The 26,248-nt window shown below is 39.7% G+C and overlaps 7 protein-coding genes and 2 long non-coding RNA genes across 9 annotated transcripts; all 9 read left to right on the forward strand.

Annotated features, from left to right (window-relative positions):
* The first annotated feature begins 774 nt into the window (after positions 1 to 774).
* Positions 775 to 1,590, forward strand: LOC125501109. Its single transcript, XR_007278607.1, has 3 exons — positions 775 to 964; positions 1,069 to 1,151; positions 1,264 to 1,590. It is a non-coding gene; the product is annotated as an uncharacterized LOC125501109 (long non-coding RNA).
* Positions 1,591 to 4,146: 2,556 nt separating this feature from the next.
* On the forward strand, positions 4,147 to 5,337 carry LOC125501104. Its single transcript, XM_048656080.1, has 3 exons — positions 4,147 to 4,388; positions 4,497 to 4,594; positions 4,727 to 5,337. The coding sequence occupies exons 1-3, from the start codon at positions 4,147 to 4,149 to the stop codon at positions 5,029 to 5,031; spliced, it is 645 nt and encodes a 214-aa protein (XP_048512037.1). The 3' UTR covers positions 5,032 to 5,337.
* Positions 5,338 to 6,928: 1,591 nt separating this feature from the next.
* On the forward strand, positions 6,929 to 8,119 carry LOC125501114. The gene is made up of 3 exons (XM_048656110.1): positions 6,929 to 7,170; positions 7,279 to 7,376; positions 7,509 to 8,119. Exons 1-3 carry the CDS (start codon positions 6,929 to 6,931, stop codon positions 7,811 to 7,813), a joined length of 645 nt encoding a protein of 214 aa, XP_048512067.1. The 3' UTR covers positions 7,814 to 8,119.
* A 1,747-nt stretch (positions 8,120 to 9,866) lies between these two features.
* LOC125500886 lies at positions 9,867 to 11,057 on the forward strand. The gene is made up of 3 exons (XM_048655039.1): positions 9,867 to 10,108; positions 10,217 to 10,314; positions 10,447 to 11,057. Exons 1-3 carry the CDS (start codon positions 9,867 to 9,869, stop codon positions 10,749 to 10,751), a joined length of 645 nt encoding a protein of 214 aa, XP_048510996.1. The 3' UTR covers positions 10,752 to 11,057.
* A 1,096-nt stretch (positions 11,058 to 12,153) lies between these two features.
* On the forward strand, positions 12,154 to 13,036 carry LOC125500887. Its single transcript, XR_007278350.1, has 2 exons — positions 12,154 to 12,410; positions 12,515 to 13,036. It is a non-coding gene; the product is annotated as an uncharacterized LOC125500887 (long non-coding RNA).
* A 2,554-nt stretch (positions 13,037 to 15,590) lies between these two features.
* On the forward strand, positions 15,591 to 16,781 carry LOC125500884. The gene is made up of 3 exons (XM_048655037.1): positions 15,591 to 15,832; positions 15,941 to 16,038; positions 16,171 to 16,781. Exons 1-3 carry the CDS (start codon positions 15,591 to 15,593, stop codon positions 16,473 to 16,475), a joined length of 645 nt encoding a protein of 214 aa, XP_048510994.1. The 3' UTR covers positions 16,476 to 16,781.
* A 1,747-nt stretch (positions 16,782 to 18,528) lies between these two features.
* On the forward strand, positions 18,529 to 19,719 carry LOC125500885. Its single transcript, XM_048655038.1, has 3 exons — positions 18,529 to 18,770; positions 18,879 to 18,976; positions 19,109 to 19,719. Exons 1-3 carry the CDS (start codon positions 18,529 to 18,531, stop codon positions 19,411 to 19,413), a joined length of 645 nt encoding a protein of 214 aa, XP_048510995.1. The 3' UTR covers positions 19,414 to 19,719.
* Positions 19,720 to 21,465: 1,746 nt separating this feature from the next.
* On the forward strand, positions 21,466 to 22,656 carry LOC125501119. Its single transcript, XM_048656122.1, has 3 exons — positions 21,466 to 21,707; positions 21,816 to 21,913; positions 22,046 to 22,656. Exons 1-3 carry the CDS (start codon positions 21,466 to 21,468, stop codon positions 22,348 to 22,350), a joined length of 645 nt encoding a protein of 214 aa, XP_048512079.1. The 3' UTR covers positions 22,351 to 22,656.
* Positions 22,657 to 24,405: 1,749 nt separating this feature from the next.
* LOC125501121 lies at positions 24,406 to 25,596 on the forward strand. The gene is made up of 3 exons (XM_048656127.1): positions 24,406 to 24,647; positions 24,756 to 24,853; positions 24,986 to 25,596. The coding sequence occupies exons 1-3, from the start codon at positions 24,406 to 24,408 to the stop codon at positions 25,288 to 25,290; spliced, it is 645 nt and encodes a 214-aa protein (XP_048512084.1). The 3' UTR covers positions 25,291 to 25,596.
* Positions 25,597 to 26,248: the final 652 nt, after the last annotated feature.

Below are 26,248 nucleotides of genomic sequence, written 5' to 3' on the forward strand. Positions count from 1 at the left end.
GTTTGCGTTCGTGCGCGCAAACACATTTGCTCATCGATCGTTTGCGTTCGTGCGCGCAAACAGTTTCGCTCATCGATCGTTTGCGTTCGTACGCGCAAACAGTTTCGCTCATCGATCGTTTGCGTTCGTGCGCGCAAACAGTTTCGCTCATCGATCGTTTGCAACAAACTCGAATTTTTGTCGTATAAGTCGCGGCTGTATTGTACATATATTAAATTTGATCAGTTACAAAAATTTTCTAGTATAATTATGTAATCAGACAGTTTTATATACTGAACAATCACATTGTTTATAATATCCCCTTGATCTTCGCCGATGTAACCATATATTGATAGTAATAATGATAATAACAAAAATAATGTGGGAGCATTGAATGATGTAATTGCAATTGCGTGTAAATATAATAAAGGTATTGACGGAAAAACTCTTTATATCTTCTTGTATTTTTAGATTTTCCTCTTATATCTTGTCCGGCTAATTTTATGACAAAACTGAAAGATGTACAGTGTGCAGGTTACCGGTGCGGTATTTTATGCTAGAAAGTGTTTTTTTTTTTTTTTTTTTTTTTTTTTTTTCCTCTTGAAATTGCAATTGATGCGACTTCTCGTTATCAGATTATCATCGTTATCGATCGATGCATTAATTTCATCTCAAACCGACCAATTATTGGAATCGACCCCTTTCGATTTGGATGAATTCCTTCTGGGAGTTCCCTGCCGAAGGTAAGAAGACAAATCTTTTGTTTTGAACGTTGGATGAAATTCAAAATTTTATTCATACCATAAGCTAAAGTTTTTGGGGGGCTGAACAATGAGATACAAACCTCCAGCAAGGAGGGTACGGAAACCGACGAAGGAGGGGTAGCCGGGCGGTTGGCCGTCACCGCTCTTTTACACAGGTTCCAAGAGGTGCTGCGACGTTACATCGAGGACGAGAGACGCAGCGGTAAATGCCCTCTGCCAAGGTAATGTAGGCCTTACCCCCCTTCCCCGCGTTATCGAACTCCTCGAATTACCGTGAATAACGTTTACCGTGTTTATAAGTGTTGATTATGAAACGGTTTTCTAGATACAGATTGTCGGAAATATCATTCGTATTGAAAGCGGTAGCTACCCTGGTGGTGTCCTTGAAAAAGGCTCCCCCTAACAAGGGTAAGCATTCGGTCTATGATACAAATATACATTGCATGTATGTATGCGCGTCTGGCTCGTTGAATTGAAAACCCAAGTCAAAGTGGCATTTTTATTTATTTTTTTCACCTAGTCGATCGATCGGTCTGGGAGCAACTGATAGGCTTGTATCCCTATCTGGTCGAATGTACCGTGGCCACGGCTTCGGGCCAGGTTTCACGTTCCCTGCGAGAAGCTCTGCTCCAGTACCACGATCTGCTGCGATCACCCACCAGTAATTTACCAACGACAAACGGCGTTTGACCGGCAAACTCCTTTGGGAATAACGATCGTCGGGATACCTATTCGTATTTGTACACGGAGTGAGTATAAATTCTTTACTTGAATATCGCCTATCAACGAACATTCCTAAAAGTGCGAATTAGAATACGATGTTGATTTTTATCACACGGTTTGTTAAGGGGTCAAACAAATATATGTATATATATACTACACAGACTGGACAACGTGAAATTGCGCACCCCATTTGCACATGCGCGATCGTCGGCATTTGTTTCACAGCTGTCAAATACAAGGAACTAACCTGAACTTTTCGACGAGTGTATTTCTGTCTACATTTAATTAATCTCTCATTCAATTTTATTCCATCTAACTTATCTGTGTCTGGTTTTGTGTCGCATTATTCACCTGACACACCATACCTCAGTCACATTCAAATACGGCGATCTCAGCTGTATTGGCGATCGACAATTTGACAGCTGAGGCTGAAATCTGAGGCTGTTGGTACAACACGCTAGCAGCTGACAAATTCGACCGTCGTTTTGATTCGCGCTTGCGCACAAAAAATGGGTGCGCAATTTCACCTTGTCCGCTCTGTATATATATATATATATATATATATATATATATATATATATATATATATATATATATCTGTATTCGCAATTTTCATACATGTTTATACATATTACCGCAGACACAGTACCATTTTTATAGAACTTTAGCGGTCCCGTCTATATAAGGCTTTATGATAACGAAAGACGATAGGTTTTTCCGGTCGTTGACACGACGAACAAGTTCGATGAATAATTTTCAGTGATTATCGTGAATATTATTTTAAATATGATGTAATATTACGTGACAGTTGTTGAAACGGCAACAAAAAAAATCCCACAACCCGTTCGTCGATATTTTAATAGACATTGTTACACCCCATCCCAGTTTTATACTATATGTATACTCAGTCATAGGCTATAATCAAAACCGGTATATCGAATGAATAGTTGAAATGGTATCGAACCGCTGATTAAACGATGTTTTGGAAAAGAGAAAAACACAAAAAAGAAATGAAAAAAAACTATTCCGTAGTCTGTCGCAAAACTAAGTAGGTAATAATTTTCGAATTGATCAAACGTCGAGTCGCTTTATTGAATGTAAAGAATTTATACTATTTTTAGACGACCGAAAGGAGTTTAATTTTTTTCTTTCTTCACCTACCTCGATTCATTATTGATTTCCTTTTTCTATTCTCGTCGGTAACAAGTAATTTTATTTTATTCTTTTCCTCAAAAGATCACAGATAGTAACCGTACGTATGGAAACCTTTGTAGATAAAAATAAAGAAAGTGTGAAGAAAACAGAACTAAAGGAATAAATCAAATAGCTAGTAATTTTAATCGTGATTATAAAAAATTATAAACCACAGAAGCAACCGCTGTAACAATAATAGCAACGGCAACAACGGTAAAACGGCGCTTCATTACCGGGTTACAAAATTTTCCAGAGCATAAATAGCCGGCAAAAGCAGAGACAGTGCAATAATGGAAAATATATATCAAAAATTAATTATGTATAAGGTACATTACTGTAAATAAACTACAGTGTTTACTATCAAACGAAAATAAGCGGAAAAAAAACAACAACAACAACAACAACAACAACAACAGAGAAACGACAAAATTTTAACATAATGAATGAAACAAACTCGAATTTTTGTCGTATAAGTCGCGGCTGTATTGTACATATATTAAATTTGATCAGTTACAAAAATTTTCTAGTATAATTATGTAATTAGACAGTTTTATATACTTAACAATCACATTGTTTATAATATCCCCTTGATCTTCGCCGATGTAACCATATATTGATAGTAATAATGATAATAACAAAAATAATGTGGGAGCATTGAATGATGTAATTGCAATTGCGTGTAAATATAATAAAGGTATTGACGAAAAAACTCTTTATATCTTCTTGTATTTTTAGATTTTCCTCTTATATCTTGTCCGGCTAATTTTATGACAAAACTGAAAGATGTACAGTGTGCAGGTTACCGGTGCGGTATTTTATGCTAGAAAGTGTTTTTTTTTTTTTTTTTTTTTTTTTTTTTCCTCTTGAAATTGCAATTGATGCGACTTCTCGTTATCAGATTATCATCGTTATCGATCGATGCATTAATTTCATCTCAAACCGACCAATTATTGGAATCGACCCCTTTCGATTTGGATGAATTCCTTCTGGGAGTTTCCTGCCGAAGGTAAGAAGACAAATCTTTTGTTTTGAACGTTGGATGAAATTCAAAATTTTATTCATACCATAAGCTAAAGTTTTTGGGGGGCTGGACGCTGTAAGAAAAAATCAACTTGGTGAGTAACGGACACTCCGTTCGTCGGTTATACCATGCACTGTTTGCAAAAGCGTGGACAATGCGGTTTTCCTTACGATTGAAAAAGCAAAACCAATTAGCGACTGACACCGCTTGCCTTCCGGCACTGCCCGACTCTTCTGCGGCAAGATAAGAACGTGCCGATGACCGTTATCTTCGCTAACAGGTTTGTCACAGGCACGATGAATTACCTACACGTGCAAGTGCGTTATTATATGGGTGGTCATAGGATTTCCTTGTTACATCTCAAATTGCGCATGTATTCTATTCGACTCCGTTTTTTTTATTACATCATCGGAGCATTTTTCATGCACATACGATGCGTCATACTTTGCTAGACGGTATATATAAATGATACCGAGCGTAATGAACGATTTAGTCTGTTTGCATTTTCAAGCACCAAGTCGAATCATGGATTTTTCAGAGTCGCATTCAGATAATTTGATAAACCGATTTTTCGAAGCTTGCTGCGATCCTCGATACCCGGCGACTATTATGCTGGTGAGATTAACGTCTACCGATGACACCGTCGTCAGGATTGCATTCGAAAACGAACGCGCCGTGCAACACGCCGAAGAACGTTTTATCGACTGGTAGCTATAATTTTTAGGAATGAGTCAAATTTTTATTTTTGTTTTCTTAAAATTTTCAAATCACAGTAATCACGTGTCAACGTCGCGTAACATTGAAATTTATTCCAGGTACGAAAGTCAGGAAGTTGATGAGACGTCAAAGTTCAAATCGATCGATATATATATGAACTATTCACCCTGCTGCGGGAATTCAGAGGGAAAACAAGGTATGTAAATCCAGTCGATAATTTATTGGTGAATCTTGCAAAGTGAACGTGTGAATTTTCTTCGCTCACTCGGCGCGATTGTTATCTTCGTTATTTGTTCGTAATTAATCGTTTTCATCGTTATCGATGCAGGTTGCGCTTCAAGATTGAAGGATTGGTTGGAGGACAAGGAATTCAAGGTTGCGATTTACTACGCTTGGTTTTACATCAATTTTTATGAAAATTCGAATAAGCTCGCTTACGTGAACGCCTTGAACGAATTGGTGAACGAGAGACAAGTTCCGGTGTTGAAAATCACCAACGAAATTTTCCAATCCTTGTGTACCGAATGTTCTGTTGATGTGGACGTAAACTGCAGTTACGACGAAAAATTGCAGTACGGCAATGAGGGGCTCGAGAGGCAAATTCATAGCGTGCCCAACTTGGAGGCGGAGTAGCTGACAAATTTTTCGAAATCGATGTTCTGCCATTTTTAGTTTCCCGACGAAGTCGAACAGATTTGTGTAGAAGTAGCAATCGCTATGACGTGCTCAACTGTTCTAGAAATAGGGCTCTCGCGTAGAAGATTTTGATAACCTTTCATTGGGTAGTGAATAACACAAGTTTAAAATGATCATGCGAAAAATGAGATCGACAATCTGATGACGAAACCAAAAACGTAGCGCTGTTCTCCGTTGTGAAATCAAAAATTAGTGCCAAGTATCAGAACTTGATTAGTATCCAAATATAATGATATGATGATATCCATGAAGACTTTAATGATGAGAATTCACCATCGAATTGATAAGAAATTTTCCAATTCTACAGTGCGCCAAACTGTCCTTGCGGGACGTTGAGACGTACCTCGGCGCCACGCCGCAGATGTGTATAATACAGCAAAACGCACAATGAACTATGTGCGGTAGGTCAAGCGGTATTTACAGCGAGATACAAAGGAACGAAGATAACTTACAATTAGTTCTAACTTGATGTAGTGCAACTGCGTTCGTGCGCGCAAACAGTTTTGCTCATCGATCGTTTGCGTTCGTGCGCGCAAACATTTGTGCTCAACGGTCGTTTGCGTTTGTGCGCGCAAACAGTTTTGCTCATCGATCGTTTGCGTTCGTGCGCGCAAACAGTTTCGCTCATCGATCGTTTGCGTTCGTGCGCGCAAACAGTTTCGCTCATCGATCGTTTGCGTTCGTGCGCGCAAACAGTTTTGCTCATCGATCGTTTGCGTTCGTGCGCGCAAACAGTTTCGCTCATCGATCGTTTGCGTTCGTGCGCGCAAACAGTTTCGCTCATCGATCGTTTGCAACAAACTCGAATTTTTGTCGTATAAGTCGCGGCTGTATTGTACATATATTAAATTTGATCAGTTACAAAAATTTTCTAGTATAATTATGTAATTCGACAGTTTTATATACTTAACAATCACATTGTTTATAATATCCCCTTGATCTTCGCCGATGTAACCATATATTGATAGTAATAATGATAATAACAAAAATAATGTGGGAGCATTGAATGATGTAATTGCAATTGCGTGTTAATATAATAAAGGTATTGACAAAAAAACTCTTTATATCTTCTTGTATTTTTAGATTTTCCTCTTATATCTTGTCCGGCTAATTTTATGACAAAACTGAAAGATGTACAGTGTGCAGGTTACCGGTGCGGTATTTTATGCTAGAAAGTGTTTTTTTTTTTTGTTTTTTTTTTTTTTTTCCTCTTGAAATTGCAATTGATGCGACTTCTCGTTATCAGATTATCATCGTTATCGATCGATGCATTAATTTCATCTCAAACCGACCAATTATTGGAATCGACCCCTTTCGATTTGGATGAATTCCTTCTGGGAGTTCCCTGCCGAAGGTAAGAAGACAAATCTTTTGTTTTGAACGTTGGATGAAATTCAAAATTTTATTCATACCATAAGCTAAAGTTTTTGGGGGGCTGGACGCTGTAAGAAAAAATCAACTTGGTGAGTAACGGACACTCCGTTCGTCGGTTATACCATGCACTGTTTGCAAAAGCGTGGACAATGCGGTTTTCCTTACGATTGAAAAAGCAAAACCAATTAGCGACTGACACCGCTTGCCTTCCGGCACTGCCCGACTCTTCTGCGGCAAGATAAGAACGTGCCGATGACCGTTATCTTCGCTAACAGGTTTGTCACAGGCACGATGAATTACCTACATGTGCAAGTGCGTTATTATATGGGTGGTCAAAGGATTTCCTTGTTACATCTCAAATTGCGCATGTATTCTATTCGACTCCGTTTTTTTTATTACATCATCGGAGCATTTGTCATGCACATACGATGCGTCATACTTTGCTAGACGGTATATATAAATGATACCGAGCGTAATGAACGATTTAGTCTGTTTGCATTTTCAAGCACCAAGTCGAATCATGGATTTTTCAGAGTCGCATTCAGATAATTTGATAAACCGATTTTTCGAAGCTTGCTGCGATCCTCGATACCCGGCGACTATTATGCTGGTGAGATTAACGTCTACCGATGACACCGTCGTCAGGATTGCATTCGAAAACGAACGCGCCGTGCAACACGCCGAAGAACGTTTTATCGACTGGTAGCTATAATTTTTAGGAATGAGTCAAATTTTTATTTTTGTTTTCTTAAAATTTTCAAATCACAGTAATCACGTGTCAACGTCGCGTAACATTGAAATTTATTCCAGGTACGAAAGTCAGGAAGTTGATGAGACGTCAAAGTTCAAATCGATCGATATATATATGAACTATTCACCCTGCTGCGGGAATTCAGAGGGAAAACAAGGTATGTAAATCCAGTCGATAATTTATTGGTGAATCTTGCAAAGTGAACGTGTGAATTTTCTTCGCTCACTCGGCGCGATTGTTATCTTCGTTATTTGTTCGTAATTAATCGTTTTCATCGTTATCGATGCAGGTTGCGCTTCAAGATTGAAGGATTGGTTGGAGGACAAGGAATTCAAGGTTGCGATTTACTACGCTTGGTTTTACATCAATTTTTATGAAAATTCGAATAAGCTCGCTTACGTGAACGCCTTGAACGAATTGGTGAACGAGAGACAAGTTCCGGTGTTGAAAATCACCAACGAAATTTTCCAATCCTTGTGTACCGAATGTTCTGTTGATGTGGACGTAAACTGCAGTTACGACGAAAAATTGCAGTACGGCAATGAGGGGCTCGAGAGGCAAATTCATAGCGTGCCCAACTTGGAGGCGGAGTAGCTGACAAATTTTTCGAAATCGATGTTCTGCCATTTTTAGTTTCCCGACGAAGTCGAACAGATTTGTGTAGAAGTAGCAATCGCTATGACGTGCTCAACTGTTCTAGAAATAGGGCTCTCGCGTAGAAGATTTTGATAACCTTTCATTGGGTAGTGAATAACACAAGTTTAAAATGATCATGCGAAAAATGAGATCGACAATCTGATGACGAAACCAAAAACGTAGCGCTGTTCTCCGTTGTGAAATCAAAAATTAGTGCCAAGTATCAGAACTTGATTAGTATCCAAATATAATGATATGATGATATCCATGAAGACTTTAATGATGAGAATTCACCATCGAATTGATAAGAAATTTTCCAATTCTACAGTGCGCCAAACTGTCCTTGCGGGACGTTGAGACGTACCTCGGCGCCACGCCGCAGATGTGTATAATACAGCAAAACGCACAATGAACTATGTGCGGTAGGTCAAGCGGTATTTACAGCGAGATACAAAGGAACGAAGATAACTTACAATTAGTTCTAACTTGATGTAGTGCAACTGCGTTCGTGCGCGCAAACAGTTTTGCTCATCGATCGTTTGCGTTCGTGCGCGCAAACATTTGTGCTCAACGGTCGTTTGCGTTTGTGCGCGCAAACAGTTTTGCTCATCGATCGTTTGCGTTCGTGCGCGCAAACAGTTTCGCTCATCGATCGTTTGCGTTCGTGCGCGCAAACAGTTTCGCTCATCGATCGTTTGCGTTCGTGCGCGCAAACACATTTGCTCATCGATCGTTTGCGTTCGTGCGCGCAAACAGTTTCGCTCATCGATCGTTTGCGTTCGTGCGCGCAAACAGTTTCGCTCATCGATCGTTTGCGTTCGTACGCGCAAACAGTTTCGCTCATCGATCGTTTGCGTTCGTGCGCGCAAACACATTTGCTCATCGATCGTTTGCGTTCGTGCGCGCTAACACTTTTGCTCATCGATCGTTTGCGTTCGTACGCGCAAACAGTTTCGCTCATCGATCGTTTGCAACAAACTCGAATTTTTGTCGTATAAGTCGCGGCTGTATTGTACATATATTAAATTTGATCAGTTACAAAAATTTTCTAGTATAATTATGTAATCAGACAGTTTTATATACTTAACAATCACATTGTTTATAATATCCCCTTGATCTTCGCCGATGTAACCATATATTGATAGTAATAATGATAATAACAAAAATAATGTGGGAGCATTGAATGATGTAATTGCAATTGCGTGTAAATATAATAAAGGTATTGACAAAAAAACTCTTTATATCTTCTTGTATTTTTAGATTTTCCTCTTATATCTTGTCCGGCTAATTTTATGACAAAACTGAAAGATGTACAGTGTGCAGGTTACCGGTGCGGTATTTTATGCTAGAAAGTGTTTTTTTTTTTTGTTTTTTTTTTTTTTTTCCTCTTGAAATTGCAATTGATGCGACTTCTCGTTATCAGATTATCATCGTTATCGATCGATGCATTAATTTCATCTCAAACCGACCAATTATTGGAATCGACCCCTTTCGATTTGGATGAATTCCTTCTGGGAGTTCCCTGCCGAAGGTAAGAAGACAAATCTTTTGTTTTGAACGTTGGATGAAATTCAAAATTTTATTCATACCATAAGCTAAAGTTCTTGGGGGGCTGGACGCTGTAATAAAAAATCAACTTGGTGAGTAACGGACACTCCGTTCGTCGGTTATACCATGCACTGTTTGCAAAAGCGTGGACAATGCGGTTTTCCTTACGATTGAAAAAGCAAAACCAATTAGCGACTGACACCGCTTGCCTTCCGGCACTGCCCGACTCTTCTGCGGCAAGATAAGAACGTGCCGATGACCGTTATCTCCGCTAACAGGTTTGTCACAGGCACGATGAATTACCTACATGTGCAAGTGCGTTATTATATGGGTGGTCAAAGGATTTCCTTGTTACATCTCAAATTGCGCATGTATTCTATTCGACTCCGTTTTTTTTATTACATCATCGGAGCATTTTTCATGCACATAAGATGCGTCATACTTTGCTAGACGGTATATATAAATGATACCGAGCGTAATGAACGATTTAGTCTGTTTGCATTTTCAAGCACCAAGTCGAATCATGGATTTTTCAGAGTCGCATTCAGATAATTTGATAAACCGATTTTTCGAAGCTTGCTGCGATCCTCGATACCCGGCGACTATTATGCTGGTGAGATTAACGTCTACCGATGACACCGTCGTCAGGATTGCATTCGAAAACGAACGCGCCGTGCAACACGCCGAAGAACGTTTTATCGACTGGTAGCTATAATTTTTAGGAATGAGTCAAATTTTTATTTTTGTTTTCTTAAAATTTTCAAATCACAGTAATCACGTGTCAACGTCGCGTAACATTGAAATTTATTCCAGGTACGAAAGTCAGGAAGTTGATGAGACGTCAAAGTTCAAATCGATCGATATATATATGAACTATTCACCCTGCTGCGGGAATTCAGAGGGAAAACAAGGTATGTAAATCCAGTCGATAATTTATTGGTGAATCTTGCAAAGTGAACGTGTGAATTTTCTTCGCTCACTCGGCGCGATTGTTATCTTCGTTATTTGTTCGTAATTAATCGTTTTCATCGTTATCGATGCAGGTTGCACTTCAAGATTGAAGGATTGGTTGGAGGACAAGGAATTCAAGGTTGCGATTTACTACGCTTGGTTTTACATCAATTTTTATGAAAATTCGAATAAGCTCGCTTACGTGAACGCCTTGAACGAATTGGTGAACGAGAGACAAGTTCCGGTGTTGAAAATCACCAACGAAATTTTCCAATCCTTGTGTACCGAATGTTCTGTTGATGTGGACGTAAACTGCAGTTACGACGAAAAATTGCAGTACGGCAATGAGGGGCTCGAGAGGCAAATTCATAGCGTGCCCAACTTGGAGGCGGAGTAGCTGACAAATTTTTCGAAATCGATGTTCTGCCATTTTTAGTTTCCCGACGAAGTCGAACAGATTTGTGTAGAAGTAGCAATCGCTATGACGTGCTCAACTGTTCTAGAAATAGGGCTCTCGCGTAGAAGATTTTGATAACCTTTCATTGGGTAGTGAATAACACAAGTTTAAAATGATCATGCGAAAAATGAGATCGACAATCTGATGACGAAACCAAAAACGTAGCGCTGTTCTCCGTTGTGAAATCAAAAATTAGTGCCAAGTATCAGAACTTGATTAGTATCCAAATATAATGATATGATGATATCCATGAAGACTTTAATGATGAGAATTCACCATCGAATTGATAAGAAATTTTCCAATTCTACAGTGCGCCAAACTGTCCTTGCGGGACGTTGAGACGTACCTCGGCGCCACGCCGCAGATGTGTATAATACAGCAAAACGCACAATGAACTATGTGCGGTAGGTCAAGCGGTATTTACAGCGAGATACAAAGGAACGAAGATAACTTACAATTAGTTCTAACTTGATGTAGTGCAACTGCGTTCGTGCGCGCAAACAGTTTTGCTCATCGATCGATTGCGTTCGTGCGCGCAAACATTTGTGCTCAACGGTCGTTTGCGTTTGTGCGCGCAAACAGTTTTGCTCATCGATCGTTTGCGTTCGTGCGCGCAAACAGTTTCGCTCATCGATCGTTTGCGTTCGTGCGCGCAAACACATTTGCTCATCGATCGTTTGCGTTCGTGCGCGCAAACAGTTTCGCTCATCGATCGTTTGCGTTCGTACGCGCAAACAGTTTCGCTCATCGATCGTTTGCGTTCGTGCGCGCAAACAGTTTCGCTCATCGATCGTTTGCAACAAACTCGAATTTTTGTCGTATAAGTCGCGGCTGTATTGTACATATATTAAATTTGATCAGTTACAAAAATTTTCTAGTATAATTATGTAATCAGACAGTTTTATATACTGAACAATCACATTGTTTATAATATCCCCTTGATCTTCGCCGATGTAACCATATATTGATAGTAATAATGATAATAACAAAAATAATGTGGGAGCATTGAATGATGTAATTGCAATTGCGTGTAAATATAATAAAGGTATTGACGGAAAAACTCTTTATATCTTCTTGTATTTTTAGATTTTCCTCTTATATCTTGTCCGGCTAATTTTATGACAAAACTGAAAGATGTACAGTGTGCAGGTTACCGGTGCGGTATTTTATGCTAGAAAGTGTTTTTTTTTTTTTTTTTTTTTTTTTTTTTCCTCTTGAAATTGCAATTGATGCGACTTCTCGTTATCAGATTATCATCGTTATCGATCGATGCATTAATTTCATCTCAAACCGACCAATTATTGGAATCGACCCCTTTCGATTTGGATGAATTCCTTCTGGGAGTTCCCTGCCGAAGGTAAGAAGACAAATCTTTTGTTTTGAACGTTGGATGAAATTCAAAATTTTATTCATACCATAAGCTAAAGTTTTTGGGGGGCTGAACAATGAGATACAAACCTCCAGCAAGGAGGGTACGGAAACCGACGAAGGAGGGGTAGCCGGGCGGTTGGCCGTCACCGCTCTTTTACACAGGTTCCAAGAGGTGCTGCGACGTTACATCGAGGACGAGAGACGCAGCGGTAAATGCCCTCTGCCAAGGTAATGTAGGCCTTACCCCCCTTCCCCGCGTTATCGAACTCCTCGAATTACCGTGAATAACGTTTACCGTGTTTATAAGTGTTGATTATCAAACGGTTTTCTAGATACAGATTGTCGGAAATATCATTCGTATTGAAAGCGGTAGCTACCCTGGTGGTGTCCTTGAAAAAGGCTCCCCCTAACAAAGGTAAGCATTCGGTCTATGATACAAATATACATTGCATGTATGTATGCGCGTCTGGCTCGTTGAATTGAAAACCCAAGTCAAAGTGGCATTTTTATTTATTTTTTTCACCTAGTCGATCGATCGGTCTGGGAGCAACTGATAGGCTTGTATCCCTATCTGGTCGAATGTACCGTGGCCACGGCTTCGGGCCAGGTTTCACGTTCCCTGCGAGAAGCTCTGCTCCAGTACCACGATCTGCTGCGATCACCCACCAGTAATTTACCAACGACAAACGGCGTTTGACCGGCAAACTCCTTTGGGAATAACGATCGTCGGGATACCTATTCGTATTTGTACACGGAGTGAGTATAAATTCTTTACTTGAATATCGCCTATCAACGAACATTCCTAAAAGTGCGAATTAGAATACGATGTTGATTTTTATCACACGGTTTGTTAAGGGGTCAAACAAATATATGTATATATATACTACACAGACTGGACAACGTGAAATTGCGCACCCCATTTGCACATGCGCGATCGTCGGCATTTGTTTCACAGCTGTCAAATACAAGGAACTAACCTGAACTTTTCGACGAGTGTATTTCTGTCTACATTTAATTAATCTCTCATTCAATTTTATTCCATCTAACTTATCTGTGTCTGGTTTTGTGTCGCATTATTCACCTGACACACCATACCTCAGTCACATTCAAATACGGCGATCTCAGCTGTATTGGCGATCGACAATTTGACAGCTGAGGCTGAAATCTGAGGCTGTTGGTACAACACGCTAGCAGCTGACAAATTCGACCGTCGTTTTGATTCGCGCTTGCGCACAAAAAATGGGTGCGCAATTTCACCTTGTCCGCTCTGTATATATATATATATATATATATATATATATATATATATATATATATATATATATCTGTATTCGCAATTTTCATACATGTTTATACATATTACCGCAGACACAGTACCATTTTTATAGAACTTTAGCGGTCCCGTCTATATAAGGCTTTATGATAACGAAAGACGATAGGTTTTTCCGGTCGTTGACACGACGAACAAGTTCGATGAATAATTTTCAGTGATTATCGTGAATATTATTTTAAATATGATGTAATATTACGTGACAGTTGTTGAAACGGCAACAAAAAAAATCCCACAACCCGTTCGTCGATATTTTAATAGACATTGTTACACCCCATCCCAGTTTTATACTATATGTATACTCAGTCATAGGCTATAATCAAAACCGGTATATCGAATGAATAGTTGAAATGGTATCGAACCGCTGATTAAACGATGTTTTGGAAAAGAGAAAAACACAAAAAAGAAATGAAAAAAAACTATTCCGTAGTCTGTCGCAAAACTAAGTAGGTAATAATTTTCGAATTGATCAAACGTCGAGTCGCTTTATTGAATGTAAAGAATTTATACTATTTTTAGACGACCGAAAGGAGTTTAATTTTTTTCTTTCTTCACCTACCTCGATTCATTATTGATTTCCTTTTTCTATTCTCGTCGGTAACAAGTAATTTTATTTTATTCTTTTCCTCAAAAGATCACAGATAGTAACCGTACGTATGGAAACCTTTGTAGATAAAAATAAAGAAAGTGTGAAGAAAACAGAACTAAAGGAATAAATCAAATAGCTAGTAATTTTAATCGTGATTATAAAAAATTATAAACCACAGAAGCAACCGCTGTAACAATAATAGCAACGGCAACAACGGTAAAACGGCGCTTCATTACCGGGTTACAAAATTTTCCAGAGCATAAATAGCCGGCAAAAGCAGAGACAGTGCAATAATGGAAAATATATATCAAAAATTAATTATGTATAAGGTACATTACTGTAAATAAACTACAGTGTTTACTATCAAACGAAAATAAGCGGAAAAAAAACAACAACAACAACAACAACAACAACAACAGAGAAACGACAAAATTTTAACATAATGAATGAAACAAACTCGAATTTTTGTCGTATAAGTCGCGGCTGTATTGTACATATATTAAATTTGATCAGTTACAAAAATTTTCTAGTATAATTATGTAATTAGACAGTTTTATATACTTAACAATCACATTGTTTATAATATCCCCTTGATCTTCGCCGATGTAACCATATATTGATAGTAATAATGATAATAACAAAAATAATGTGGGAGCATTGAATGATGTAATTGCAATTGCGTGTAAATATAATAAAGGTATTGACGAAAAAACTCTTTATATCTTCTTGTATTTTTAGATTTTCCTCTTATATCTTGTCCGGCTAATTTTATGACAAAACTGAAAGATGTACAGTGTGCAGGTTACCGGTGCGGTATTTTATGCTAGAAAGTGTTTTTTTTTTTTGTTTTTTTTTTTTTTTTCCTCTTGAAATTGCAATTGATGCGACTTCTCGTTATCAGATTATCATCGTTATCGATCGATGCATTAATTTCATCTCAAACCGACCAATTATTGGAATCGACCCCTTTCGATTTGGATGAATTCCTTCTGGGAGTTTCCTGCCGAAGGTAAGAAGACAAATCTTTTGTTTTGAACGTTGGATGAAATTCAAAATTTTATTCATACCATAAGCTAAAGTTTTTGGGGGGCTGGACGCTGTAAGAAAAAATCAACTTGGTGAGTAACGGACACTCCGTTCGTCGGTTATACCATGCACTGTTTGCAAAAGCGTGGACAATGCGGTTTTCCTTACGATTGAAAAAGCAAAACCAATTAGCGACTGACACCGCTTGCCTTCCGGCACTGCCCGACTCTTCTGCGGCAAGATAAGAACGTGCCGATGACCGTTATCTTCGCTAACAGGTTTGTCACAGGCACGATGAATTACCTACATGTGCAAGTGCGTTATTATATGGGTGGTCAAAGGATTTCCTTGTTACATCTCAAATTGCGCATGTATTCTATTCGACTCCGTTTTTTTTATTACATCATCGGAGCATTTTTCATGCACATACGATGCGTCATACTTTGCTAGACGGTATATATAAATGATACCGAGCGTAATGAACGATTTAGTCTGTTTGCATTTTCAAGCACCAAGTCGAATCATGGATTTTTCAGAGTCGCATTCAGATAATTTGATAAACCGATTTTTCGAAGCTTGCTGCGATCCTCGATACCCGGCGACTATTATGCTGGTGAGATTAACGTCTACCGATGACACCGTCGTCAGGATTGCATTCGAAAACGAACGCGCCGTGCAACACGCCGAAGAACGTTTTATCGACTGGTAGCTATAATTTTTAGGAATGAGTCAAATTTTTATTTTTGTTTTCTTAAAATTTTCAAATCACAGTAATCACGTGTCAACGTCGCGTAACATTGAAATTTATTCCAGGTACGAAAGTCAGGAAGTTGATGAGACGTCAAAGTTCAAATCGATCGATATATATATGAACTATTCACCCTGCTGCGGGAATTCAGAGGGAAAACAAGGTATGTAAATCCAGTCGATAATTTATTGGTGAATCTTGCAAAGTGAACGTGTGAATTTTCTTCGCTCACTCGGCGCGATTGTTATCTTCGTTATTTGTTCGTAATTAATCGTTTTCATCGTTATCGATGCAGGTTGCGCTTCAAGATTGAAGGATTGGTTGGAGGACAAGGAATTCAAGGTTGCGATTTACTACGCTTGGTTTTACATCAATTTTTATGAAAATTCGAATAAGCTCGCTTACGTGAACGCCTTGAACGAATTGGTGAACGAGAGACAAGTTCCGGTGTTGAAAATCACCAACGAAATTTTCCAATCCTTGTGTACCGAATGTTCTGTTGATGTGGACGTAAACTGCAGTTACGACGAAAAATTGCAGTACGGCAATGAGGGGCTCGAGAGGCAAATTCATAGCGTGCCCAACTTGGAGGCGGAGTAGCTGACAAATTTTTCGAAATCGATGTTCTGCCATTTTTAGTTTCCCGACGAAGTCGAACAGATTTGTGTAGAAGTAGCAATCGCTATGACGTGCTCAACTGTTCTAGAAATAGGGCTCTCGCGTAGAAGATTTTGATAACCTTTCATTGGGTAGTGAATAACACAAGTTTAAAATGATCATGCGAAAAATGAGATCGACAATCTGATGACGAAACCAAAAACGTAGCGCTGTTCTCCGTTGTGAAATCAAAAATTAGTGCCAAGTATCAGAACTTGATTAGTATCCAAATATAATGATATGATGATATCCATGAAGACTTTAATGATGAGAATTCACCATCGAATTGATAAGAAATTTTCCAATTCTACAGTGCGCCAAACTGTCCTTGCGGGACGTTGAGACGTACCTCGGCGCCACGCCGCAGATGTGTATAATACAGCAAAACGCACAATGAACTATGTGCGGTAGGTCAAGCGGTATTTACAGCGAGATACAAAGGAACGAAGATAACTTACAATTAGTTCTAACTTGATGTAGTGCAACTGCGTTCGTGCGCGCAAACAGTTTTGCTCATCGATCGTTTGCGTTCGTGCGCGCAAACATTTGTGCTCAACGGTCGTTTGCGTTTGTGCGCGCAAACAGTTTTGCTCATCGATCGTTTGCGTTCGTGCGCGCAAACAGTTTCGCTCATCGATCGTTTGCGTTCGTGCGCGCAAACAGTTTCGCTCATCGATCGTTTGCGTTCGTGCGCGCAAACAGTTTTGCTCATCGATCGTTTGCGTTCGTGCGCGCAAACAGTTTCGCTCATCGATCGTTTGCGTTCGTGCGCGCAAACAGTTTCGCTCATCGATCGTTTGCGTTCGTACGCGCAAACAGTTTCGCTCATCGATCGTTTGCGTTCGTGCGCGCAAACACATTCGCTCATCGATCGTTTGCGTTCGTGCGCGCTAACACTTTTGCTCATCGATCGTTTGCGTTCGTACGCGCAAACAGTTTCGCTCATCGATCGTTTGCAACAAACTCGAATTTTTGTCGTATAAGTCGCGGCTGTATTGTACATATATTAAATTTGATCAGTTACAAAAATTTTCTAGTATAATTATGTAATTCGACAGTTTTATATACTTAACAATCACATTGTTTATAATATCCCCTTGATCTTCGCCGATGTAACCATATATTGACAGTAATAATGATAATAACAAAAATAATGTGGGAGCATTGAATGATGTAATTGCAATTGCGTGTAAATATAATAAAGGTATTGACGGAAAAACTCTTTATATCTTCTTGTATTTTTAGATTTTCCTCTTATATCTTGTCCGGCTAATTTTATGACAAAACTGAAAGATGTACAGTGTGCAGGTTACCGGTGCGGTATTTTATGCTAGAAAGTGTTTTTTTTTTTTGTTTTTTTTTTTTTTTTCCTCTTGAAATTGCAATTGATGCGACTTCTCGTTATCAGATTATCATCGTTATCGATCGATGCATTAATTTCATCTCAAACCGACCAATTATTGGAATCGACCCCTTTCGATTTGGATGAATTCCTTCTGGGAGTTCCCTGCCGAAGGTAAGAAGACAAATCTTTTGTTTTGAACGTTGGATGAAATTCAAAATTTTATTCATACCATAAGCTAAAGTTTTTGGGGGGCTGGACGCTGTAAGAAAAAATCAACTTGGTGAGTAACGGACACTCCGTTCGTCGGTTATACCATGCACTGTTTGCAAAAGCGTGGACAATGCGGTTTTCCTTACGATTGAAAAAGCAAAACCAATTAGCGACTGACACCGCTTGCCTTCCGGCACTGCCCGACTCTTCTGCGGCAAGATAAGAACGTGCCGATGACCGTTATCTTCGCTAACAGGTTTGTCACAGGCACGATGAATTACCTACATGTGCAAGTGCGTTATTATATGGGTGGTCAAAGGATTTCCTTGTTACATCTCAAATTGCGCATGTATTCTATTCGACTCCGTTTTTTTTATTACATCATCGGAGCATTTTTCATGCACATACGATGCGTCATACTTTGCTAGACGGTATATATAAATGATACCGAGCGTAATGAACGATTTAGTCTGTTTGCATTTTCAAGCACCAAGTCGAATCATGGATTTTTCAGAGTCGCATTCAGATAATTTGATAAACCGATTTTTCAAAGCTTGCTGCGATCGTCGATACCCGGCGACTATTATGCTGGTGAGATTAACGTCTACCGATGACACCGTCGTCAGGATTGCATTCGAAAACGAACGCGCCGTGCAACACGCCGAAGAACGTTTTATCGACTGGTAGCTATAATTTTTAGGAATGAGTCAAATTTTTATTTTTGTTTTCTTAAAATTTTCAAATCACAGTAATCACGTGTCAACGTCGCGTAACATTGAAATTTATTCCAGGTACGAAAGTCAGGAAGTTGATGAGACGTCAAAGTTCAAATCGATCGATATATATATGAACTATTCACCCTGCTGCGGGAATTCAGAGGGAAAACAAGGTATGTAAATCCAGTCGATAATTTATTGGTGAATCTTGCAAAGTGAACGTGTGAATTTTCTTCGCTCACTCGGCGCGATTGTTATCTTCGTTATTTGTTCGTAATTAATCGTTTTCATCGTTATCGATGCAGGTTGCGCTTCAAGATTGAAGGATTGGTTGGAGGACAAGGAATTCAAGGTTGCGATTTACTACGCTTGGTTTTACATCAATTTTTATGAAAATTCGAATAAGCTCGCTTACGTGAACGCCTTGAACGAATTGGTGAACGAGAGACAAGTTCCGGTGTTGAAAATCACCAACGAAATTTTCCAATCCTTGTGTACCGAATGTTCTGTTGATGTGGACGTAAACTGCAGTTACGACGAAAAATTGCAGTACGGCAATGAGGGGCTCGAGAGGCAAATTCATAGCGTGCCCAACTTGGAGGCGGAGTAGCTGACAAATTTTTCGAAATCGATGTTCTGCCATTTTTAGTTTCCCGACGAAGTCGAACAGATTTGTGTAGAAGTAGCAATCGCTATGACGTGCTCAACTGTTCTAGAAATAGGGCTCTCGCGTAGAAGATTTTGATAACCTTTCATTGGGTAGTGAATAACACAAGTTTAAAATGATCATGCGAAAAATGAGATCGACAATCTGATGACGAAACCAAAAACGTAGCGCTGTTCTCCGTTGTGAAATCAAAAATTAGTGCCAAGTATCAGAACTTGATTAGTATCCAAATATAATGATATGATGATATCCATGAAGACTTTAATGATGAGAATTCACCATCGAATTGATAAGAAATTTTCCAATTCTACAGTGCGCCAAACTGTCCTTGCGGGACGTTGAGACGTACCTCGGCGCCACGCCGCAGATGTGTATAATACAGCAAAACGCACAATGAACTATGTGCGGTAGGTCAAGCGGTATTTACAGCGAGATACAAAGGAACGAAGATAACTTACAATTAGTTCTAACTTGATGTAGTGCAACTGCGTTCGTGCGCGCAAACAGTTTTGCTCATCGATCGTTTGCGTTCGTGCGCGCAAACATTTGTGCTCAACGGTCGTTTGCGTTTGTGCGCGCAAACAGTTTTGCTCATCGATCGTTTGCGTTCGTGCGCGCAAACAGTTTCGCTCATCGATCGTTTGCGTTCGTGCGCGCAAACAGTTTCGCTCATCGATCGTTTGCGTTCGTGCGCGCAAACAGTTTTGCTCATCGATCGTTTGCGTTCGTGCGCGCAAACAGTTTCGCTCATCGATCGTTTGCGTTCGTGCGCGCAAACAGTTTCGCTCATCGATCGTTTGCGTTCGTACGCGCAAACAGTTTCGCTCATCGATCGTTTGCGTTCGTGCGCGCAAACACATTCGCTCATCGATCGTTTGCGTTCGTGCGCGCTAACACTTTTGCTCATCGATCGTTTGCGTTCGTACGCGCAAACAGTTTCGCTCATCGATCGTTTGCAACAAACTCGAATTTTTGTCGTATAAGTCGCGGCTGTATTGTACATATATTAAATTTGATCAGTTACAAAAATTTTCTAGTATAATTATGTAATTCGACAGTTTTATATACTTAACAATCACATTGTTTATAATATCCCCTTGATCTTCGCCGATGTAACCATATATTGATAGTAATAATGATAATAACAAAAATAATGTGGGAGCATTGAATGATGTAATTGCAATTGCGTGTAAATATAATAAAGGTATTGACGGAAAAACTCTTTATATCTTCTTGTATTTTTAGATTTTCCTTTTATATCTTGTCCGGCTAATTTTATGACAAAACTGAAAGATGTACAGTGTGCAGGTTACCGGTGCGGTATTTTATGCTAGAAAGTGTTTTTTTTTTTTGTTTTTTTTTTTTTTTCCTCTTGAAATTGCAATTGATGCGACTTCTCGTTATCAGATTATCATCGTTATCGATCGATGCATTAATTTCATCTCAAACCGACCAATTATTGGAATCGACCCCTTTCGATTTGGATGAATTCCTTCTGGGAGTTCCCTGCCGAAGGTAAGAAGACAAATCTTTTGTTTTGAACGTTGGATGAAATTCAAAATTTTATTCATACCATAAGCTAAAGTTTTTGGGGGGCTGGACGCTGTAAGAAAAAATCAACTTGGTGAGTAACGGACACTCCGTTCGTCGGTTATACCATGCACTGTTTGCAAAAGCGTGGACAATGCGGTTTTCCTTACGATTGAAAAAGCAAAACCAATTAGCGACTGACACCGCTTGCCTTCCGGCACTGCCCGACTCTTCTGCGGCAAGATAAGAACGTGCCGATGACCGTTATCTTCGCTAACAGGTTTGTCACAGGCACGATGAATTACCTACATGTGCAAGTGCGTTATTATATGGGTGGTCAAAGGATTTCCTTGTTACATCTCAAATTGCGCATGTATTCTATTCGACTCCGTTTTTTTTATTACATCATCGGAGCATTTTTCATGCACATACGATGCGTCATACTTTGCTAGACGGTATATATAAATGATACCGAGCGTAATGAACGATTTAGTCTGTTTGCATTTTCAAGCACCAAGTCGAATCATGGATTTTTCAGAGTCGCATTCAGATAATTTGATAAACCGATTTTTCGAAGCTTGCTGCGATCCTCGATACCCGGCGACTATTATGCTGGTGAGATTAACGTCTACCGATGACACCGTCGTCAGGATTGCATTCGAAAACGAACGCGCCGTGCAACACGCCGAAGAACGTTTTATCGACTGGTAGCTATAATTTTTAGGAATGAGTCAAATTTTTATTTTTGTTTTCTTAAAATTTTCAAATCACAGTAATCACGTGTCAACGTCGCGTAACATTGAAATTTATTCCAGGTACGAAAGTCAGGAAGTTGATGAGACGTCAAAGTTCAAATCGATCGATATATATATGAACTATTCACCCTGCTGCGGGAATTCAGAGGGAAAACAAGGTATGTAAATCCAGTCGATAATTTATTGGTGAATCTTGCAAAGTGAACGTGTGAATTTTCTTCGCTCACCCGGCGCGATTGTTATCTTCGTTATTTGTTCGTAATTAATCGTTTTCATCGTTATCGATGCAGGTTGCGCTTCAAGATTGAAGGATTGGTTGGAGGACAAGGAATTCAAGGTTGCGATTTACTACGCTTGGTTTTACATCAATTTTTATGAAAATTCGAATAAGCTCGCTTACGTGAACGCCTTGAACGAATTGGTGAACGAGAGACAAGTTCCGGTGTTGAAAATCACCAACGAAATTTTCCAATCCTTGTGTACCGAATGTTCTGTTGATGTGGACGTAAACTGCAGTTACGACGAAAAATTGCAGTACGGCAATGAGGGGCTCGAGAGGCAAATTCATAGCGTGCCCAACTTGGAGGCGGAGTAGCTGACAAATTTTTCGAAATCGATGTTCTGCCATTTTTAGTTTCCCGACGAAGTCGAACAGATTTGTGTAGAAGTAGCAATCGCTATGACGTGCTCAACTGTTCTAGAAATAGGGCTCTCGCGTAGAAGATTTTGATAACCTTTCATTGGGTAGTGAATAACACAAGTTTAAAATGATCATGCGAAAAATGAGATCGACAATCTGATGACGAAACCAAAAACGTAGCGCTGTTCTCCGTTGTGAAATCAAAAATTAGTGCCAAGTATCAGAACTTGATTAGTATCCAAATATAATGATATGATGATATCCATGAAGACTTTAATGATGAGAATTCACCATCGAATTGATAAGAAATTTTCCAATTCTACAGTGCGCCAAACTGTCCTTGCGGGACGTTGAGACGTACCTCGGCGCCACGCCGCAGATGTGTATAATACAGCAAAACGCACAATGAACTATGTGCGGTAGGTCAAGCGGTATTTACAGCGAGATACAAAGGAACGAAGATAACTTACAATTAGTTCTAACTTGATGTAGTGCAACTGCGTTCGTGCGCGCAAACAGTTTTGCTCATCGATCGTTTGCGTTCGTGCGCGCAAACAGTTTTGCTCAACGGTCGTTTGCGTTTGTGCGCGCAAACAGTTTTGCTCATCGATCGTTTGCGTTCGTGCGCGCAAACAGTTTCGCTCATCGATCGTTTGCGTTCGTGCGCGCAAACAGTTTCGCTCATCGATCGTTTGCGTTCGTGCGCGCAAACAGTTTTGCTCATCGATCGTTTGCGTTCGTGCGCGCAAACAGTTTCGCTCATCGATCGTTTGCGTTCGTGCGCGCAAACAGTTTCGCTCATCGATCGTTTGCGTTCGTACGCGCAAACAGTTTCGCTCATCGATCGTTTGCGTTCGTGCGCGCAAACACATTTGCTCATCGATCGTTTGCGTTCGTGCGCGCTAACACTTTTGCTCATCGATCGTTTGCGTTCGTACGCGCAAACAGTTTCGCTCATCGATCGTTTGCAACAAACTCGAATTTTTGTCGTATAAGTCGCGGCTGTATTGTACATATATTAAATTTGATCAGTTACAAAAATTTTCTAGTATAATTATGTAATCAGACAGTTTTATATACTTAACAATCACATTGTTTATAATATCCCCTTGATCTTCGCCGATGTAACCATATATTGATAGTAATAATGATAATAACAAAAATAATGTGGGAGCATTGAATGATGTAATTGCAATTGCGTGTTAATATAATAAAGGTATTGACAAAAAAACTCTTTATATCTTCTTGTATCTTGAGATTTTCCTCTTATATCTTGTCCGGCTAATTTTATGACAAAACTGAAAGATGTACAGTGTGCAGGTTACCGGTGCGGTATTTTATGCTAGAAAGTGTTTTTTTTTTTTTGTTTTTTTTTTTTTTTTTCCTCTTGAAATTGCAATTGATGCGACTTCTCGTTATCAGATTATCATCGTTATCGATCGATGCATTAATTTCATCTCAAACCGACCAATTATTGGAATCGACCCCTTTCGATTTGGATGAATTCCTTCTGGGAGTTCCCTGCCGAAGGTAAGAAGACAAATCTTTTGTTTTGAACGTTGGATGAAATTCAAAATTTTATTCATACCATAAGCTAAAGTTTTTGGGGGGCTGGACGCTGTAAGAAAAAATCAACTTGGTGAGTAACGGACACTCCGTTCGTCGGTTATACCATGCACTGTTTGCAAAAGCGTGGACAATGCGGTTTTCCTTACGATTGAAAAAGCAAAACCAATTAGCGACTGACACCGCTTGCCTTCCGGCACTGCCCGACTCTTCTGCGGCAAGATAAGAACGTGCCGATGACCGTTATCTTCGCTAACAGGTTTGTCACAGGCACGATGAATTACCTACATGTGCAAGTGCGTTATTATATGGGTGGTCAAAGGATTTCCTTGTTGCATCTCAAATTGCGCATGTATTCTATTCGACTCCGTTTTTTTTATTACATCATCGGAGCATTTTTCATGCACATAAGATGCGTCATACTTTGCTAGACGGTATATATAAATGATACCGAGCGTAATGAACGATTTAGTCTGTTTGCATTTTCAAGCACCAAGTCGAATCATGGATTTTTCAGAGTCGCATTCAGATAATTTGATAAACCGATTTTTCGAAGCTTGCTGCGATCCTCGATACCCGGCGACTATTATGCTGGTGAGATTAACGTCTACCGATGACACCGTCGTCAGGATTGCATTCGAAAACGAACGCGCCGTGCAACACGCCGAAGAACGTTTTATCGACTGGTAGCTATAATTTTTAGGAATGAGTCAAATTTTTATTTTTGTTTTCTTAAAATTTTCAAATCACAGTAATCACGTGTCAACGTCGCGTAACATTGAAATTTATTCCAGGTACGAAAGTCAGGAAGTTGATGAGACGTCAAAGTTCAAATCGATCGATATATATATGAACTATTCACCCTGCTGCGGGAATTCAGAGGGAAAACAAGGTATGTAAATCCAGTCGATAATTTATTGGTGAATCTTGCAAAGTGAACGTGTGAATTTTCTTCGCTCACTCGGCGCGATTGTTATCTTCGTTATTTGTTCGTAATTAATCGTTTTCATCGTTATCGATGCAGGTTGCGCTTCAAGATTGAAGGATTGGTTGGAGGACAAGGAATTCAAGGTTGCGATTTACTACGCTTGGTTTTACATCAATTTTTATGAAAATTCGAATAAGCTCGCTTACGTGAACGCCTTGAACGAATTGGTGAACGAGAGACAAGTTCCGGTGTTGAAAATCACCAACGAAATTTTCCAATCCTTGTGTACCGAATGTTCTGTTGATGTGGACGTAAACTGCAGTTACGACGAAAAATTGCAGTACGGCAATGAGGGGCTCGAGAGGCAAATTCATAGCGTGCCCAACTTGGAGGCGGAGTAGCTGACAAATTTTTCGAAATCGATGTTCTGCCATTTTTAGTTTCCCGACGAAGTCGAACAGATTTGTGTAGAAGTAGCAATCGCTATGACGTGCTCAACTGTTCTAGAAATAGGGCTCTCGCGTAGAAGATTTTGATAACCTTTCATTGGGTAGTGAATAACACAAGTTTAAAATGATCATGCGAAAAATGAGATCGACAATCTGATGACGAAACCAAAAACGTAGCGCTGTTCTCCGTTGTGAAATCAAAAATTAGTGCCAAGTATCAGAACTTGATTAGTATCCAAATATAATGATATGATGATATCCATGAAGACTTTAATGATGAGAATTCACCATCGAATTGATAAGAAATTTTCCAATTCTACAGTGCGCCAAACTGTCCTTGCGGGACGTTGAGACGTACCTCGGCGCCACGCCGCAGATGTGTATAATACAGCAAAACGCACAATGAACTATGTGCGGTAGGTCAAGCGGTATTTACAGCGAGATACAAAGGAACGAAGATAACTTACAATTAGTTCTAACTTGATGTAGTGCAACTGCGTTCGTGCGCGCAAACAGTTTTGCTCATCGATCGTTTGCGTTCGTGCGCGCAAACAGTTGTGCTCAACGGTCGTTTGCGTTTGTGCGCGCAAACAGTTTTGCTCATCGATCGTTTGCGTTCGTGCGCGCAAACAGTTTCGCTCATCGATCGTTTGCGTTCGTGCGCGCAAACAGTTTCGCTCATCGATCGTTTGCGTTCGTGCGCGCAAACAGTTTTGCTCATCGATCGTTTGCGTTCGTGCGCGCAAACAGTTTCGCTCATCGATCGTTTGCGTTCGTGCGCGCAAACAGTTTCGCTCATCGATCGTTTGCGTTCGTACGCGCAAACAGTTTCGCTCATCGATCGTTTGCGTTCGTGCGCGCAAACACATTTGCTCATCGATCGTTTGCGTTCGTGCGCGCTAACACTTTT

This window comes from Athalia rosae, chromosome 5 (genome assembly GCF_917208135.1).
Source record: "Athalia rosae chromosome 5, iyAthRosa1.1, whole genome shotgun sequence".
NCBI lineage: Eukaryota > Metazoa > Arthropoda > Insecta > Hymenoptera > Athaliidae > Athalia > Athalia rosae.